The 21320-nt window shown below is 38.8% G+C and overlaps 1 protein-coding gene across 1 annotated transcript in view; it reads left to right on the forward strand.

The window, feature by feature from the left end:
• The window catches only part of PARD3 (par-3 family cell polarity regulator), a 386953-nt gene that overhangs the window by 353928 nt on the left and 11705 nt on the right, over nucleotides 1-21320 (forward strand). Inside the window, exon 21 of the mRNA XM_029911630.1 lies at nucleotides 13921-14041. Coding sequence (XP_029767490.1) covers nucleotides 13921-14041 — 121 coding nt within the window. The remainder of the gene's footprint in view (nucleotides 1-13920; nucleotides 14042-21320) is intronic.

The following is a 21320-nucleotide window of genomic DNA, read 5'->3' on the forward strand; positions in this document are numbered from 1 at the left end:
GTTGCTAAGTTTCGCATATAGTAGATGTAGTTGTACTATATTATATGGTTTTTCTGTAAGTGAGTATCATATGTTATATGGCATTGTAGTCTGTAAAAGAACCACTTACGATTTAAAAATTAAAATAAATTAGTACTTTTTATATAGCACCTACTTTGAATCGCAAAGCACCTTATAAAGGTGGGCATTACTTCTTTTGCAGGTGAGTAGACTGAAGCATGAAGAGTATCAGTGACTTGGCCAAGAGGAGTGGTAGGGACAAATCTTGACTTGCAAATCTGCCTCCTGCTGTGTTGCTCAAGTATTAGACAATGCTGCCACTCACTTCAGGTAGCTACCCTCACCAAGCACCATTACAAAACCTCAGGCTTTGTTTCCTGTTGAAAAAGGAAAACCCCTTCACTTTTCCATAGCTTCCTCCAGGCTAGACATCTTGGTGCCAGCTTTACCTCATGTCTTAGTAACTCAGGTTGTCCTGGATCATTCTTATTCCTGCTGTGGTCTGCTGTGATAAGAGGAATATGTGTACATTGAAGTATCTGAAGTCCGTTTCTTGTTAGAAACTTAAAGAAAAGTAACATAACGCAAAAGTAAAGTAGACTTGTAACAGTTTCTAATCCAGTTTTCTTAAACATGCCAAAATCACCAATTCTCCTTCAGGACTGTATCCTTCACTGTACATGCCAAATAGGAATTTAAAAAGAAAAGTAACATTTAAGGTATCCAAACACAGAAATAATTTGCAGTCGTCTTAACTGGCAAAACATGCTTTTCAGCTCAAAAAAGAAACTAGACGAATTAATTCTATTGAAGGTAACCCTTTTGACTGTAACATTTATGACAATTTGTAGTTGTAAATTATATGAGGCAAAAGTGGTTATAATAAAGGATAAAAAAAAGTAAAGGAAAAGTGTCACAGTTTCAGGGAAACTGCACCTGTATGCATAGGTGCAGAATTCCCCACTTTCCCATGGGTGCTCGACCCCCCCCCCCCCCCCCCCCCCCTCCACCCCTTCCCCAAATCCCCGGCCCCACCTCCTCCCCTGAGTGTGCCACATTCCTGCTCCTCCCACCCCCCTCCCGGAGCATGCTAACGCTGCCAAACAGCTGTTTGGCGATGGCCAGGCGGGAAGCGCTGGGAAGTAGGCAGAGGAGTGGGGATGCGGCACACTCAGGGCGGAAAGAGGAGGTGGGGCGGGGGGTGAGGGGAGCTTGGCTGCTGGTGGATGCAGAGCATCCAGCCCCGGAGCACCCATGGAGTTGGGGCCTATGCCTGTGTTCCCCCTTTATGATCCCTCAAGGGTACCCCTCTAGCCTCCAAGCTCCCAGCTGTCAACTCCCTTGGGAACATTTCACTCCCTCCTGACAGGGGCTTCTTTAAAGCTGCACAGTTCCCTGCCTACATTGTGATATCCCCAGCAAGACAGAGTGCCTAAAATGCAGGCTCTGTGCTTTGCTCTCTCTCTAGAAGCTATGACCAGTGTATTACCCACAGTTGTAAGTTACCACACAGCTCTTTCTAAGCACACACATTTATTCTTAAGGTGAAAGCATAACAGAGAAAATAATAAAAACAACATTTCTATATGCCTGCTAATAGCTTACCAGAGGTCACTCATCAGTTGTAGGGGGCTCAGTAGGCCAAAGTCTATGAGTTGGGATCCTCGTTGGACTGGAAATCCTATCTGTTTGCTGGATCAGAAAGAAGGCCCTGAGTCAGTTTAAACTCAGGCTATTCATTAGGGCTGTCGATTAATCACAGTTAACACACGTGATTAACTCAAAAAAATTAATCGCAGTTTTAATCGCACTGTTAAATAATAGAATACCAATTTAAATTTATTAAATATTTGTGGATGTTTTTCTACATTTTCAAATATATCAATTTCAATTACAACACAGAATAAAACGTGTACAGTGCTCACTTTATATTATTATTTTTATTACAAATATTTGCACTGTAAAAATGATAAACAAAAGAAATAGTATTTTTCAATTCACCTCATACAAGTACCGTAATGCAATCTCTTTAGCGTGAAAGCGCAACTTACAAATGTAGATTTTTCTTTGTTACATAACTGCACTCCAAACCCCTCAATCCCAGCCTGGAGCAACCTCCAAACCCCTCATCCCCAGCCCCACCCCAGAGCACACACCCCCAGCTGGAGCCTGGACCCCATCCTGCACCCCAACCCCCTGTCCCAGCCCTGATCCCCCTTCTGCCCTCTGAACCCCTCGGTCCCAGCCCAGAGCATTCTCCTAAACCCCAAACTCCTCATCCCCAGCCCCACCCCACAGCCCGCACCCCCAGCTGGAGTCCTCATCCCCTCGCACACCATTTCCCCGTTCCAGCCCGGAGCCCCCTCCCGCACCCTGAACTCCTCATTTCTGGCCCCACCCTGGAGCCCCTCCCACACCCCAACCCCAATTTTGTGGGCATTCATGGTCCGCCATATAATTTTTATTCCCAGATGTGGCCCTCGGGCCAAAAAGTTTGCCCACCCCTGCTTTAGAGCCTACAAGTCCACTCAGTGCTACTTCTTGTTCAGCCAATCGCTAAGACAAACAAGATTGTTTACATTTACGGGAGATAATGCTGCCTGCTTCTTATTTACAATGTCACCTGAAAGTGAGAACAGGTGTTCGCGTGGCACTTTTGTAGTCGGCATTGCAAGGTATTTACATGCCAGATATGCTAAACATTCGTATGTCCCTTCGTGTTTCGGCCACCATTCCAGAAGACATGCTTCCATGCTGATGACACTCGTTAAAAAAAAATGCTTTAATTAAATTTTGACTGAGCTCCTTGGGGGAGAACAGTATGTCTCTTACTCTGTTTTACCCACATTCTGCCATATATTTCATGTTATAGCTGTCTTGGATGATGACCCAGCACATGTTGTTCGTTTTAAGAACATTTTCACTGCAGATTTGACAAAGCAAAGAAGGTATCAATCTGAGATTTCTAAAGGTAGGTGCAGCACTCAACCCAAGGTTTAAGAATCTGAAGTGCCTTCCAAAATCTGAGATGTGTGCAACATGCTTTCAGAAGTCTTAAAAGAGCAACACTACAATGCGGAAACTACAGAACCCGAACCACCAAAAAAGAAAATCAACCTTCTGCTGGTGGCATCTGGTGAACATGATGATGAAAGTGAACATGCGTCATTCTGCACTTCTTTGGATCGTTGTCGAGCAGAACCCGTCATCAGCATGGACGCATGTCCTCTGGAATGATGGTTGAAGCATGAAGAGACATATGAATCTTCAGTGCATCTGGCACGTAAATATCTTGCGACACTGGCTACAACAATGCCATGCGAATGCTTGTTCTCGCTTTCAGGTGACATTGTAAACCAGAAGTGGGCAGCATTATCTCCCACAAATGTAAACAAACATGTTAGTCTGAGTGACAGGCTGAACAAGAAGTAGGAGTGAATGGACTTGTAGGCTCTAAAGTTTTACATTGTTTTATTTTTGAATGCAGTTATTTTTTGTACATAATTCTACATTTGTAAATTCAACTTTCATGATAAAGACATTGTATTACAGTACTTATATGAGGTGAATTGAAAAATACTATTTTTTTTGCAGGACAAATATTTGTGATCAGAAATAAATATAAAATGAGCCCTGTACTCTGTGTTCTGTATTGTAATTGAAATTAATATATTTCAAAATGTAGAAAAATCCAAAAATATTTTAATAAATGGTATTCTATTATTATTTAACAGTGTGATTAATCGTAATCACGATTAATTTTTTTAATCGCATGATTAATTGCGATTAATTTTTTTAATCGCTTGCTAGCCCTACTATTTATCCAAAAGTCCTTTCTTTGTCTATTGGCCTCTGGAGAATCCAATTTGAACTCATGTATCAGGGGTGGCCAACCTGAGCCTAGAGAAGGAGCCAGAATTTACCAATGTACATTGCCAAAGAGCCACAGTAATACGTCAACAGCCCCACATCAGTTTCCCCCATCCTGCTCCCAGCGCCCCCACCCACCGGCAGCCCCACCGATCAGTGCCTCCCCCTCCCTCCCCGCACCTCCCGATCAGATGTTTTGTGGCGTGCAGGAGGCTATGGGGGTGGAGTGGGGAGGAGCAAGGGCACTGCAGGCTCAGGGGAGGGGGCGGGAAGGGTGGAGTGGGGGCAGGGCCTGTGGCAGAGCCAGGGGTTGAGCAGTGAGCACCCCCCGGCACATTGGAAAGTTGGCGCCTGTAGCTCCAGCCCCAGAGTCGGTGCCTATACAAGGAGCCACATATTCACTTCTGAAGAGCCGCATGTGGCTCCGGAGCCACAGGTTGGCCACCCCTGTTGTATTTACAAGACTCTGATGTTAATTCTCTGGAGGTGTTGCAACTTGCGTGAATTTACCTAATCATCCCCCACTGTTCTTGATTCCTGTATGGACTTTCCCATGGAAGTCCATACAGTTCTAGGCCCACAAATGATACATAAACTGAATACAGTAAATTCTCCTAAAGATATTGCAGGAACCTACCATATCAGTCACAAAAAGTATTTTAGTAAATATGTTACAGGCCCAATGTGATTTTATGCAGAAATAAAGGTGTTTTGATAAACCAACTTTTTAAAGATTTTTAAGAAGTCTTCATATGCAAATATTTATATATTTTAACCTTAATTAGTTATTCTTCTAATCGGTATTCAAAACAAGGAGGTTAATTTCATAAGAAAGCAACATCCATAGGAAATGCATTTAGGCACAAATTCAATACGGTAATCAGACTTACCTTTGATTTCCATTTTTTTTCCTGGTTGATTCAAATGGAGTACTGCTGGTTTCATGAGATAGCTGGTGAAAGTTTTCGAGATGGTCCCAACCAAAGCCTTGATAGCAAATGTCCCCAGACTTTAGAAAAATGTAGGTATGATCATGAATCTTAACTCGGGCTCCCTTCTGATACTGCACCCTCTGAAGTTTATGCCAACACCACCCCGGATTTTAGTGGGAGTGGGATCAATACCCATAATGGCAACTGGATCTGAGTGCTCCTGAAGTTTGGATTGGCCTCTGAAATGCTTGGGCCCATGTCAGGTTTTTAAAATGGACTGTTTCCCATCTGGTATATGGAAATTAATCTGTCATTAGTGAGAAAGGGAGAAGGTAAAAACCATGAAAATATTAGTTTGGGATTTATATGTAAATATCCCACAGTTAAAGAATTAAAATAATTGTACTGGAATTTGATTATAGAATGGTAAGGAGGTGGGGGACCATCTCTAATATGACCATGTGAACACTGTGCAATGTTGTATCATCACTTAAACTGTTCAGGTCTTTCAATTAAATTTGTATTGCTATATTACTTTACTAATTAATAGATTCCAAGGTAAAAAGGGACCACTATGATCATCTAGTCTGACCTCCTGTATAACACAGGTCATAGGACTTCCTGAAAATAATTCCTAGAGCATATCTTTTAGAAAAACATCCAATCTTGATTTTTAAAATTGCCAGTGATGGAGAATCCACAATGACCTTTGGCAAATTGTTCCAATGGTCAATTACTCTCACTGTTAAAAATGTATGCCTTATTTCCAGTATGAATTTGTCTAGCTTCAACTTCCAGCCAGTGATATGGTCCTTGACATTGTGGTTTTATTACTTTTCTTTTTTTAAACAAAGATTTCATTTTTACTGAAAGCAAATGTGCATTACAGTCTAGAGAAAATGCTATTTGTTTTTCATACACACAACACCAAGATATAGAATTTTTTATGGATCATTTCAGTGGTTAAGAGAAAAAACAATCAATCTAAAAATGCTTTTCCATTCTCTAATATAATTTCTAGCAGTTCGCTAAGCATGACGTAGAACCCCTCATGAGCTTTTAAAGAAAATAAGCTTGTTGATGTTGAAAGAGAACTAAAGGGTGCAGTTCAGATATGTAAATAAAAGTATGCACTAAAATTTTGTGTTGAAATTTGCTGATGACTTTAAAATCAATTGTATAATGAGAATCATTTGCTCTGTGAACATAATTTATTTGTAAGTATTTAGGCCCCCATCCTGCAAACACTTAGGCCTGGTCTACATTAACAGTTGTACTACTATTGCTATGTCAGGCTACGTCTTCACTGGGGGGGGGGGTCGATTTAAGATACGCAAATTCAGCTACGCAAATAGCGTAGCTGAATTCGATGTATCCGAGCCGACTTACCCCGTTGTGAGGACAGTGGCAAATCGACCTCAGCGGCTCCCCCGTCAATGGCGCTTACTCCTACCTGCGCTGGTGGAGTACAAGCGTTGATTCGGGGATCGATTGTCGCGTCCCGATGAGATGCGATAATTCGATCCCCGAGAGATCGATTTCTACCCGCCGATTCAGGCGGGTAGTGAAGACATAGCCTCAGTTAATGGTGTGATTTTTTTTACCTACATAGCTATGCCAGTATAAGATCTACTGTGGACGCAGTTAGACTAGTGGGTCAACCGGCATCAACTATAGTGGTATAAGCATAGTTACACTAGAATTACTATGTCCAGCTAGGAGTGTTTCCTCAGTTAAATATACCGGTATAACTAGAACAGCAAAACCCTCCTAGAGGAGACAAGGCCTTCCACACAGCATTCTATGGGGATTAATCATATGTGCAGTTACCTGCGTAAGACTTTGCAGGACTAGATCCATCATCAAAAATATATTGATTTCAATGTTGGTGTAGGAAAATATTTTGAAGATCACAGACTGCCTCTCACCCCTTCTCTAGCATATTTTTTATGCTTCATCTGTGGTCAAGAAGACTAATCTCTCCTATGCCTCATCCACTGATCTCCTGTATTTTACACCATCGAGGGATTTGTTGATTCTTATTATGGGTTCATCTACCTCCTCCTTAATATTTTGAAAAGGTCTTCCCCGAGTCAAATGATTTACATTCTCTTTTCTATTAGTTTTTTAAAAATAGTAAATCATAATAGTATGTTAAAAAATTAAAAATAAACAAGTGGTTTTTTTACTCTTGCATTTTAAACAAAATTATCTATGGCCATGACTGCACCAGGTTTTACAGTAGTTTGTGGTTTGAAATTGTCTTGGATTGTTTCTGTACAACCTCACAGCTCTAAAGTAAGGATTAGACTTCGAAATAGCCCAGTAGCTTAATATCTCACATGTTTATTGCAGGCTTCTAAAATATTCGCTCTTCTTTTTAGTCAAAGAATTCCCCTGAAATGCAAAACAGAATTTCTGTCTCCCACATGTGAGCTCTGACAGGCTAATAAGGAAGAAAGATGGTCGCAATAAAAGGGGTCTTGGGTGCATTCCTCAGATTTCACTGGTTGTAAAATGATGGCCATGCTACAAAATGACCACATAGGGTTTGGAAGTGAAATCTAGTCTTGAGAGTTTGAAGAGTCTGCTGTAGTGAAGTGACCTCCCTATCAGCCATAAAATATCCAGAGGACTAGAATTATCACATCAAAAGCAAGTGCCATATTAACAGCTTTGGAGACCAACATTTTAACCCAGAGAATAGAGCTGTGTATTTTTAATTTGTGATGATTTACTACATTGAAATTGGTGTGAAATGGACAACAAATCACAGTGTCAAAATCTGGAAATGAATTTTATCAGCTGAAGGAAGTTGTGTCTTTTGGGATTTGCATAACTTTCTCATAATACTTTTCATATTAGAGATGATGTTTAAAACTGAAAGAAAACTGGAAAAGCCATCAAACTTCCTAAGTAGCTGATTTCACACATACACACTGACATATATCCTAGTTTCTATAGCCTTGTTTTGGTGGGAATTAATATACCATTGTGTGTGTGTGTGTGTGTGTGTGTGTGTATATATATATATATATATATATATATATACCGGGGTAAAATGCAAAGAGATCTTGCTTGTCATATTAAGCTGCTCCCTGAGTTTAGCTACATTTTAAAAAGTACAATCATTAAAGGAGATATCATTCTCTGTATTCACTTTGCAAAGATGAAATGGCAGAAAGGGGCTTTTGTAACTCTGTACATGATAGAAATAAGCTAAGATTGAAAAAGATCTGTAAAAGAAAATTTAGTTGGGAGGTGTATACCCTTCAACATGCAAGAAGCTGTCCCTGTTAGAAACTAACTTTGCATACATAATTAATTTGAGCAACACATTCAGTCTCTACAGCTACAAGAGAAATTGAATTCAGGTGTTTGCTGAACATATGGGGGATTTACTGTGAATTTATGACCTGTGGTTTGAGTGTAAAACCCCAAGATACTAGCTGATAAAAGTTAATGAAGCTTGTGCAGAGAAGCTATTTTTATTTGCATTTTAGTAATTGATACATTTTCTTCTTTAAACACCTTCCGCCTTGCCCCATTTCTCATAAATTCTTTGGAACTTGAGGAAAACAGGAGCAATAAAAGACCCACCTTTCTAAGTTCCCTTCCATAGTACCTTTACAACTGTTGGTATTTAAACCAGTTTGTGACATACTCATCTGACCCTATTATAACACACACTGTTGAGCTGTGACCACACAGTTACTCCTTTATACAATGCAACCCTATGTTAGCCCCATTTGCACATCCAGAACTATGCTGCCTAGCCATGTAAGTGCACTCTGGGAAAATCTGTGCCTATATTTCATAATGCCTCTGAAAGTGAGAGTGTGGAGAACACGCACACAAAATGGCACCAGTAGCATGTGGGACTATGCATTCTGGATGCCTACAGCACCGACAGCTAGACAGAAGAAGGGCTGACCAAACTGGTAACACAGGCATGCTTAGGGTGTTCCAGCTAGATTGATGGAAGACAGAAGGATTATTAACTATCTAGCTTACCACCAAGTATTAACCATATTGGGTCTGGATACATCCATCCATGTCACTAGCTGTTTATAAACTCACTTAGAACTTGTAGAGTAGTGGACTGCATGGTCTAGTGTAGCATTAACCTTAAAGTTAAATCCAGGGATATTTTTCATGCCATTTTACCATATGTCCACATCTTTTTTTGCAACAACATGACAGTTGCTGTTTAGTCACCTGTTTGAGTGATTTGAGACAAGCCCATCTGCTTTGAATGAGCACGGCGGGGGAAAAGGTATTCTAATTCCATTAAATTTAGCGGAAGCTTTTATAGTGGATTAACACTGCCCTAGCACTCTTCCTCTATTTTATCCTGCCCTAGCAATGAAGACAGGTCCAATTTAATACACACTCAGCTAGTTCTGAACTTTGGCAAGCATATATTCTGCAGGCTAATGCATTGCCCCAAGAGTGATAACATCATTAATAACCAATGAGGCAACCTTTTAAAATTCCTGGGAACACATTTTCTACTTGCTTCTACCTGTGGATAGAAGGATATCCAACTCTTGATTTTTAAAGTAACATAAGAAAGTTTAAATGATGTGAATATTCTGTCTAAACTTAAGGAAATGTAATTAGTACAACAAGTAGGCAATGTTCGCTGACTAGCTTGCCGTAATTGAGAACCCAGTTATTACATTTGTGTTTTATAACTGCAATCAAGAGATCTAAGCAGCTAGCTAGATCATGGAATACCAGGCAGCTCCAATCCATGTTAAAAAATGTCAAGGTGTAGGAAACATTGTTCATTTACTAACCTTTTGGTTATTCTAGCCGGGTTGGTACTGCCCGGTGGTGGTGGTGTTAGGACCCTTTTTCCTCCTTTTTCAGGCCAATGAATTTTTCCAAAGCTTTAGTCATCCCTGTTCAGAAGCTTGTTTATATCCACTTTATCACGCTGACAATCTGTCTGTTTTGAAAGGATTACAACTCTGTACATCAATGCATGACATCACGGTGAGACATTGCTTAATGATCTGAGACTCCTATGGTCATTGCTGTGGCTGCTTGTTACTGAAAATATGTGACAGGTCTGGTCTATGAGCTTTCCTTACAGTTGCTTTTTTTTGCCCACGCGGGTGACTGTTTTAAGTAGCATTCGTGAAATAGCCATCTGATAAATGTACCATCTGTAGGCAGAAGATAACTAAGGTCCACATGCAGAACTGGTGTAAATAGGCCCAACTCCATTGCAGCAAATGGAATTGTGCTGGCTTACACCAGGGCTGAGTTTGGCCCCGAAAACTTTCCTCTTGATTTTGTTCAAGAACTGTTAGTAATTGGAGCAAGAGGAAATGTAATTTGTCTTCACAAAAAACTGGGTTCTCACAAGTACCTGATCCTGGGAGGTGCTGATTGTCTTCGGCGAAGTTGCGGGCACCCTCCCTTGAAGTAAATTGCAGCTGAGTTAAAGGTTTGTAACAAAAGCACAAACTAGGCAATAGCTGGTTTACTATATACAAAGCTGAAACTCAGTCCAGCTTCATTTATACCAAATTTAAAATAAACCAAGGCTAAGTTTCAAGTTAAACTCCTTCCGCCCCATAGATAATTCTGGACAGTTTGGATTGAGTTGGCTTTTAAATTTTGGGTTCACGTGAATGCAAAACACAAACAAAAATGTAATATAGTGCTTATAAGTAAGCCTGGCTATTACCCATCCCCAACCAGTACTGGTTCTGTACAAGTCCCCTCCAGCAGTGGAGAATTTTAAGCAGCCTGGAACAAAGCCTCTCTCCTAGTGCACTTTCTGTGGCTAAAGTCCTGCATCCAAGTGACATACTTACCAAGTCAAAACTGGTATTGTCATAGACTGAGAACTTGCTAGGTTATTTATTATTCATTAAGTGCTCTACAAGACTAACATAAAGACAGTCCTTGCCCCAAGGAGCTTGAGGTCTAAAAGGCAGCCATAGATTAGCCAACACACACTGGGAGATGCAGGAGAGAAGTAATCTTAGAACAGTTGTTTTGTGTGCGTGGTTTTATGTTTTCGTTTCATGTATTTAATTTCCTTCTTGTTTTTTCACTTCCTTGTGGAAGAAATGAATGAATTTTCAAGAAGGCTTTTGTTGAGGATAGGGTGTTCTAATGGCCTACTGGTCATTTTATGCATAGAAGCATGCAAAGATGGGAGTGGGTGAAGGAAACAAAGGAGCTGGTGGTGGAATTAGGAACGAGAGGGGAAAGGTGGAAAGAAACAAGATCTCAGGTGGCAGGCCAGGGTACAGTTGTGCAGGGCCTTGAAGACAAGAATGAGAAGTTTAAACCTGATATGACGGGGAAGGAGATCACTGGAGTGATTCAAGAAAGGGGCATAGTGCAGGGCTGAGAATGAAAACAATTAATAAAATAAAAGAGAGGCAACATGTGCTCCTCTTCAACCTCCCCCTCCCCCAAATAATCTGTCCTCCCTTAAAGGTTTCTTAAGGCCATCTCCCTATTTTATCCTAACATCCCTCCAACTCCCCACCTTCTCTCTTAATATTTTTAAAGTTTTTTTTAATAACATATGGTCACTTGATCTCACTTATTCTATATCTTTGTGACTTTTTGAGCACAAGGAATTTTGGGTGGCAATTGTGCTGGGAGACTGAAGTGATTTTGTTTTTTAATGATCTATTTTTCAGTGAAATAGCCCTATAGCTCCATTCCCCACCGCTCTCCATTTTCTAATTTTAGATTTTGTCCCTCACTTTTTCAGTTAGGGGGTAAAATATGAAGGTTTTTCTTGTCTGTCTGTGTCAAACCCATTAGTAACTTGAATGCTTCCCTTAAGTCAGCTTGACATTTTCTTTGTGCAATTCTGAATAAATTCATCCTTTTTAGAGTTTTTGGAGAAGTTATTCATAAATCCTGGGGTCGTCCTCCGTTGCTCCAGCTCATTCCAGTGAAAAGACAACCAACCTGCTGAGCATACAGTTCCGGAGGAGGCTTGCCCATTATGCCTTACAATATCTTTATTGATTATTTTGTGTAATATTCAACTGTTGATGGAACTATTTTTAACAGCATCCATAGAATGAGCAAAAGTCTTTTACAATATGTTTTCTACAATAACCCCTTCACCCATTTTGTGGTCAATAAGAATGCATCAATTCCATTTAATCTGTGGACTCTATTTTGGCTTATTGTCTCAACATTTTAGCACAAGCTGCCTTACTGCAGTACTTTTTCTTACCGTTAAACAGAGGCAGCTCTTTATTGTCATGCCCTCTTTCCTGCTGTGTCTCCAACAGGCTAATCCCTTCAGCTCATTCAGTGGCTCTTTTACGCTGTTATCTCTTCTGAGTTCGAAATGAACCACATCCCCTGACTGATTAGCCCCCTCATATTCATTGATCATTTTAAGTACATCAAGTGGCCTAACTAGAGCTATTTGCTAATCTCTTTTTACCACACTAAATGGTATTGCCAACAAAAAAAATATTCTTACCTCTTAAAGCCTAAAAATTAAAAACATGTCAGCAAGTCTGCATGTAATTTGCATTACATTTTATACATACTCTACTACTATATTGCTTGTTTGTTATAGTAACAATCTCTAGTTTTGAAAATCAGTAAACTATACCAAAAAAATGTTTGTACTTGTATTGAACTGTGCCAATTACAAAAGTCAAAGTGCATGGTATCACTACAGATTAACCTAGACAAGAGCTGTACAGCTCCAACAGGATTAGGGGGTGACATGACCTGAGAAATCTATAGTCTTCAAGTCCCTCCCACCAGAGGGGATAGAGTGGGGAAAACTCCGTAAGTGAGACTTCAGAATTTCTTCCCCCTCTGATTTTTTTCCTAAGGGAGGGGATGATCTGGGATTTGCATGCATTATGCTTTTTCTATGTACAGTGTCTAAATCTACAAATCTATGGAATTATTCTCCACTGTTTCTCTTTAGCTTTCTCATTTGAAACAATGTAATAATACCTGAACATTTTTTCATCAGCACTTTTAACAGAAGGCAATAAATGCAGGGTTTAAGAGCCCCAGAATAAGAGATTAAAATGGAGAAAGAATTGCTTCTGGTTAGCCTTTAATATAAAAGATTTGTCTGTCAGGCATCCTACAATTCCCCCATCAAAAACTCTGAAGTATGCCAGAAGTTAGGGGGACAAGGGGGGCAGACCGGAGAAACTGGAAAAATGGCAATGAGATTAATGAATATCCACTTTTCTATCTGCCTTATGAAACTAGCCATTCCTGTGCATATTTCATGATGGTTTCACATAAATCAAGTTTAAAATGTACTATGGAGAGGGGATTACCTGTTACTGCCATTATGGTAAATTTATGGTTTTAAATAGTTCAAGTCTGCGTATGACTGTACATAAAAAAAACTATAATGTTATTCAATCTTCCACAGAATACTGGAATGTCACAGGATGTCAACAAGCCTGTAACCTGAATGTGTTCTTGTGAGCCTCTGGCCCAGTTGTGTTCTTGAATATTGTACTGTCAAATAGATTTAATTTTACATTTCCATTAGCCTTTTAATGATATCAAAATATCAGTTTAAAAGACTTGTTAGAAACAGAACTAAGGGATGACAGGTTCTTATTGATTGGAAGAAAATAATCAAATTGTTTATAGACAGGATTTCCAAACATCCTAAATTAATTTGATGGAACTAAAGATCTGACATCAGTGCCATAGATTAAATGATGAATGAGTATCTCCCATGTTTATTAAATATTAGCGGTCAGTTTTTCTATATGTTCCTAATTTTTAATCTAAAAGTTTGTCTGATGCTAATGCATATATTCTTTGTACTTTATAATCCCTATGGTAACATTAACTGTAGAAGTGCCAATTTGCTTTGATGAGTTTAGAAATTGCATTTTAAAATAGCCTCACTATTCTCATTCTGTTTGAAATTTCTTTTAAAGCTGCAAACAGTATTAATAATAAGAGCAAACTGAAGAACATTTTATTTAATGCCTGCAACTTGTTTTAAAATTCTTTCATTACTTCTAAAATACTGTCACTTCACAAGAAGCTGCCATTTTCCTAATAACCAAATTTCACAGATTATGGTTCTAAAGTTTGTTCATCCTTTACCTCCTCTTTCTTTTAGCATCCGATCAACTCCTAGCAATCATGACCGGATACAGCGTCTGAGGCAAGAATTTCAGCAAGCAAAGCAAGATGAAGATGTGGAAGACCGCAGACGTACCTATAGTTTTGAACAACCATGGGTGAGTGTTTAGATGCTCCATATACTGGACAATGCCTCCCCTCCCCAAGTGTACATTAAGTACAGCCATTTCAGCTGTGGTCCTTAATCCTGCATGCAACAAAGCAATGTAGATCCAAGCTCCTCTGACCTTTTAACTCCTGACCTTTCTCTTATCTCCATCTGTGGTCCATTGTTGCTAATTTCATTTTATATCATACTCAGCCATCTGTCCATTGTGTAAATGGTATCATTTGCTCTGTGACAAAACATAGCTCAGTCTCTCATCACTGTGGACTAATTTATAGTTCAGTTGGTACCTAAAGGAGTGGGAGTTGTCTGGACGTTTTCTATAAATAGGTAATTTTTCACTTCTCAAACTAGAGAGATTCCATCGCAATATGGATATATTCATGAAATACAAGCTGGACTGGACGGAAAGACTGTGTATATATCAAATTAATGCCTAAAAATATTGAGGTCCTTGTGAGGCATTATCACGGGTTGAGATTAATTTTTTTCTTAAGAAAAAAATTACATGTATTTTCCCACTAAAAAGAAGAGGTACATATCCCAATTGATCTTTTAAATATTGTTCATGCTGATGTAGCAAGGGGATACAATTATGTAAATCTACATGCTTTCCTTGTTTACCATAACTGAATCAGTCAATTTGTGTTTGAATCAGATATGGTTCTTAAATTAGGATTCTTTAAATATCTGTGGCAAATATTTTTATCTAGTTTATTTTTTGTTAAAAAAGTCACAATAAAGAATATGAGCTTGCTGCCAACCTATTCCGGGAAAGAACAACTGTATCTTGAAGCCAATAGAATACGTCACAATTCAAAAAATCTTGTACATTGGGTTGTATTCTTGTTGTTAGGCCTGGAAAGATTAGAATATTAGAAGGTAAATGTTGATAAACATCAATTTCACCATACGCACACACATTGATAAAAAAATTCCATTGATGATGATAGACATTTACAGATAGGCAAAGTAAGAAAAGTGTTCCTTGAGAACTTATTAGAGTTTAATTACTAAGGCTGTTTACTTTTTATATTTTGACATTTGCTGTTGACAGTTTGTGTTTTAATGGATATAAAACTTTAACTTTTTGAATCTTAACATCTACTGTCATTAAATAATTATGGTCTGACTGCCCCTCCCATAATTTCCTGCAACTGGGAACATTTAAATAGATAAAAATGGGGGAGGGGGAATAGAAAATAGAAGAAAAGAGAGAGAATAGAAAAAATGCTTAAAATCCATATTTTTGCTCAATTATCTATATTTAAGTAGATAAAAATAAACATCAATATTATTTGTTGAAATTGTAAAAAAATGAAAATTGAATTCTGCCAAACCTATTTAGTAGTATTATAATGTACACTAGGCTGATGTGGAAACACCCAGAGATAAATTTCACTGAGTATGATAGTTATTTGGGATAACATAGGTAAAATCATAGATGTGCACATCATCTCTATTTGTCTGTAATGGTGAATATAGAACTACACAGTTTAACCTTTGTGCCCTCGTCCTTCTTTAATGCATCCATTTGAAATTTTAACATGCAGCATGGAAAGGAACAAAGGTAAATGTGTCCTTAAATGACCTAAAACTGCTGAGAATACTGTATAGGCTTTTCTTTCCCACGTTGGAAAAAGAGAATAAATAAAATGCACGTTTTATTTTTTTCATTACCAGATGTTTTTAATATGAAGTGGTGAAGATAATCTGATACCCCATTTCTGTTGTACTGTAAGATTTTTGGGAGATAGAAGGTTGGAAATGGGGAGTATTTGTCCATAATGAATATCCACTGTTTCTTAGTCTCAGAATGAGAGATCGAGCAGAGTTCTTGGGAAAAGTGTTTTATGAGAAAAACTTGCACTCTTGAAGACTTGGGAACTTAACTACTGAAGGTCATGGGCCAAATTGTTGTATATCTAAATGCCATAGCAACTTTAGACAGACAACTTGGCTTGTATTATAGTTTCCAGTAATGAGTGAGTAGGGAATTATTTGGATGACAGGCTGATTACCTTAGGAATGGAATAATTTCCTAAATTGTGGGTCAGAACATTGACCTTTCCTTTTTTTCTCTTTCAAACAATTGGGATCTCTCCATTTACTCCCTATTCTACTGATCATGCAAATGAGCTCAAAGTGACTGTAATTCTGCTTAATGTATTAATTTTAATTCTGAAGCTTATTGTTACTTTTGTTGGAGCTGCTCTGTTGTAAAAGCTGTAACTAGCTGCATGATTTTTATTATATCTGTACTTTTAAAAAAATTGGTCCAGAGTAACTTGGAATTATTTTTTCGTTTTGTGTACTTCAGCCTTCTAAGATCACAGTGCTTGGAAAGGATAAAACAGTGATCTCATCCATTTCTGTAGTTTACAATCATTTTAGTGTCAGGAACCATAAACTCCTCTCTTAAGCAGTGTGTATATCTTCAACATATTAGTCTAAGATTATGGAGTTTGTAAGGGCACCCTCTCAAAATGCATCCAGATGTGTTATTAAATACCAATGACTTCAAAAATGTGCAAGTAGTTTACTATACATATAGAGGAGGAGACTTAGATGCATTTGTCAAACTCCTTTTCAGTCTTCGTGTCTGTAAGCTGTTAACTATAAACTATAGTAGTGAAAAGTGCACCTGTGCAAGGGCTATTGTTAAAAAAAAATGTTTTTGCCTGAGGGAGCTGGTTTGTGACACAAATGGGGCTTCCATGGACAAAAGGCTTTAAATCCAGAAAAGTGCCTTAGCCATATGATTGAAGTAAACTTTGCCCTGATTTGGATAGAAAGAGGAAAAAACCAATCTTATCATCTGCAGAGTCATGTGCACTATAAAGTGATAAGTAGTTTGCATTTTTCATTAACATGATGATGGGAGACTGGAGGATAGGGAGCAAAGTGATGATATGATATGGGACTGCTGGTTACTTTAAAATAGTAAATGAAAATGTGTTTTGGAGTGTGTGCAGTGTGTACTGATAGAACTCCTGTGGCTATTAGGATATTCAAAGGGCTTGATGGCTAGTATGACAGGCCTTGTCTACACTAAAGGAAAAAGTCAATCTAAGCTACGCAGTTTGAGTTATGCGAATAGCATAACTCAAATCAACGTAGCTTAGATCTACTTACTGCGGGGTCCACACTATGCGACGTCGATGGGAGACGCTCTCCCGTCGACTCCCCTTACTCTTCTCGATCAGGTGGAGAACAGGAGTTGATGGGAGAGTGATCGCCGCAGCATCGATCCTCCATTAAGTGTAGACAAAGGCGTCAAGCCCTCTGACATCTATTCCAATCTGTCCTGGGTTGATAGTAACCAAAGATACTACAATTCAGTTACCTATGTCAAATGAGTTTAATCTCAGCCAGAGCTTAGTGGAAAAGTGTCCCTATTACAAAAAGCTGCATCAAATTGGCACAGAATTATACCCTTGGCAAAGCAGGGCCGCCCAGAGGATTCCGGGGGTCTGGGGTCTTCGGTGGCGGGTCCCGGGGCAGAAGGACCCCCCCGCCGCGGGTCTTTGGGGCACTTCGGCGGCGGGTCGCGGAGCGGAGGGACCCCCCGCCACCAAATTGCAGCCGAAGACCCGGAGCGGAAGAAGCTCCGGAGGCCCGGGCCCCACGAGAGTTTTCCGGGGCCCCCGGAGCGAGTGAAGGACCCCGCTCCAGGGGGCCCAAAAAACTCTCGTGGGGGCCCCTGTGGGGCCCGGGGTCTGGGGCAAATTGCCCCACTTGCCCCCCCCCCCCCCCGGGTGCCTGGGTATGGAGTCTGAACTATCCCTTTCATTGAAAGTTCCCATCAGGTCATATTTACTGCTCTATAGCTGGGAAGTGCCCAACCAGTACCTGTTATGTTTATAACAAAGGACTTGACTCTCTAAGGCTGTCAGTCCAGCCCCTTTCATGGACACTAAATTCACATTAAAATGTTTTTTAAAATACTGAAAATGCTAGTGTGTGAAAGATGAGATGAGGATGTATATTAAAATAGCAAGGTGCAATTATAAAAATTTGCTCAAGGTCATTTGAATGATGTATTGATTTTTTTCAACTATTCTCACTTCATTAACAATGATTAAGCTTTCTTTTTTCTTTTCTTTTTTTTTTTTTACATCCAGAGTCCACTAAAGTCCAAAGTAATTTTTCTATCAGCTCATATTTTGTTGAAGGGATTTAAAACAGTAAAATTTCTAATGGCCTGCCTTTTTTTTTTTTTTTTTTCTGTCCCTAACCATTTATTTGTGTTTGAGAGAGAGAATGAGAGAGAGAGAGAGAGAGAGAATTACCAGGAGATTCACAATTGCATTAGGTACACAACATGTACGTGACACTACACAGCTAAAGTGGAAAAGTAACACAGGGATATGAACAAGCCATTGTTACCCTGTTGGCAAAAAATCAAGCCAGTATTTGGTGTAATAAAGGTGTAATTTATATTTGTAAATAAATAGCAGTGGACATGCAGAGGAACCAGTCTACATTCTGAGTCTGGTGTGGCATCATTCTATATCAGTTAAAATTTAAGATATTTGATGGTGCTAGGTTATATTTTCCCTCAAAAGCTGGAGTCATTTTGTATTGATATTTCAGTTCAGTGCCAGCGTCGTGTGACTGGGGTTTTTTTTTTTTTTTTTGTTCTTTTCCATGTTGTGAGTATTAGGTCTGCTTAGACTCATCTTTCTTTGAACCAATGCTGGGGTTGTGGGATTTGGGCTATAATTTCTTCTATATCTTGTATTTAATGTATTTTTGTCTAGTCACATCTTAATTAACTGATCCCCACCTTCAATAACAAAAACACAGCAAAAACATAGCCTTAAATGTCAGGGGATTGAACCACCCAATTAAAAGAAAAAAGGATATTGAATCAATTGAAAACAGTGCACTGCTTCCCAGCCCTGCTCCAAGAAACACACCTACCATCCAAAAAGCATTAAAAACTCCTCTTCACACAAAAACTGATGCTAAAAAAAAGAGCATTGCATTTTCCATTCACAAAAACATTCCCTTCCAGTCACTCATAATCTAATTGGATTATTCAGTCTGCAGAATATTGGTATCATGAGAGATTGCAGTTAGACAGAATTTAGTCCTAAATATTTATGCACCAAATAAAGATCCTTTATTTTTTAAAGCAACAGTTAATTTGGTCAAAACTAAATATATCACCACTGTTCTGGGTATGGGATTTTAATTGTACACTGAATTTTGCAACAGACAAATCACTGCATAGTTTCCATAAGGTAAATGCTGAAAAACATTTAACAACCTAATGAAGTATAGATTGGTATAACAGGTCTTTGGAAGTTCTCACTACAAAATCAGGGACTATACTCTCTTCTCTGTTGCTTTATTCCAACACAGGCCTTTTCCCTGTTTCTAAAGCAGACACAATGGAAACCTTATCCTTTCTGTCACTTTTTGCTATCCTCTTATCCCTACAAGCAATTCTTACATCTTATACGAAATCATAGGGACTTAATAGCTCATTCCTAGAAGATAAGACCTAGAATAATTTGAACAATTTACCCAACAATACAAAACAAGAAAGGTCTGGTTTTTAGGACTATCTGCAGTTGCCAACTGCACCTTAACACTATTTCTGACTGGGAAAACACGACAGCCAATGTTGAAGCAAAAACTTGGAAGATAAGCAGATAGGACAGGTCGCTGTAAATTATGCAGAAACAGGTTCATCACTTAAAGGAGAATGAGAATTTAAATATTCAGAGTTTTAAAACTGATCTTAAAATTGGCCTATGATATAAGATCTTGTGTAAGAATTTTTATCCCAACATGTAAGAGCCCTGATCAAAATGTAAAAGAACTAACAACTATATACATTAAAAGCCAAACAATGTTTTTTCTTTCCCCAAAATCCAGAGGTAGAACCATAGCCATGTAGGTGGTCCTGCCCACAGACTCCTTCCCTTCATTCTGTATGTAATTCTCTTTGTCAACCATTAAGGGAATTAATACAATATCATATCTTCCTTGTAAAGATTTAGGCTCCATCTTAAAAATCTTATATTTGAAAAGTATTTATTTCTAGTTCAAATTATGCTAAATTATGCAATTCTAATTTACCCCACATGAAATGAAGGTGGCAGATTTAAAAAATGCAATTATTGCATTTTGTATTTCAATATATTTATAGCTTATAGAATGGAATTCATACAAATAGAAAGGATAGAATTTCAAATTTCTGAAAGTATGGTGGTTGGTTTCTGTCATAGTGACTATTATTTTTCCATCTGCGGTGATACATAAAATTGGAATCTTAATCCCACACCACTCTAATGCTTTTCAGTTTTCTGTATGTACTCCATAGAGAAGGTATACAAAGAGATGGAATTTTCTTATTACATGGTGTTTGAATAACACCCCTGCTGGCAATTACTTACAGGGAATATTGCTATATCTTCTGTTTCCCGTAGCAATGTAAACAAAAAGATGGAGGTAAAAATACTCCTCAAGGACATCTCTAGATCCATAGAATGTTTTATATAATTGTACATTTTGATACCCACTGTTAATGGATTACATTTCATCTGTGTCAAGCACATCTTTACATAAAACAGGCAAGGTCATGCAATCTTATCTATTTCTAATTCTACTGAACATAGGTACATCAAAAGTTTTTAGTGCCTTAAGTCTACAAACTGGCCATGAACTTGCTGCAACTTTTGGGTTAAACTATGAAGCCTGTTCTAGAAAAGTTAAGCAAATTTATTCAAATAATTAATGGTGACTTTTTTAATTGAGAAAATAATAAAGAACTATTAGCTCTATTAGTTTTTATATAGGTGCAAGGAAATTCTGCAAGTTTTAACTCAAAGTTTCTCTGAATTCTTTCACCCTGGACAGTAGGTGGTACTGTGAGTTCCATCTCCTAAACTAGTGGATTCCCCAAAATCTTCAGAGGCCTTGGATCCAGGATTCCCCTCATATTTTCTCTCTCTCTCTCTCTCTCTCTCTCTCATATGCATGCACATACACAAACTTTCCCTCTCTAGTTCTGTGATTGTGTGGTTCCTGTAGAAGATGCACTATCATGGTATTTAATGCTGCCCTAAAGGGTGTGGATTCCAACCTGCAGAGAGGGAAACTGAATAAGTCTGCATTAACTTACCAAAAGACCCATGGGTTTGGTGATGGGATATTGTATCCTGAACTCCATGGACAGACTTCGGCAATACAGGGGGAGAATGCTGCTCAGGGGCAGTATGCCTGCCTTCTACACTCTCCCCAGGCTGGGGTTCACT

This window comes from Terrapene carolina, unplaced genomic scaffold (genome assembly GCF_002925995.2).
Source record: "Terrapene carolina triunguis isolate 2854851 unplaced genomic scaffold, T_m_triunguis-2.0 Scaffold111, whole genome shotgun sequence".
NCBI lineage: Eukaryota > Metazoa > Chordata > Testudines > Emydidae > Terrapene > Terrapene triunguis.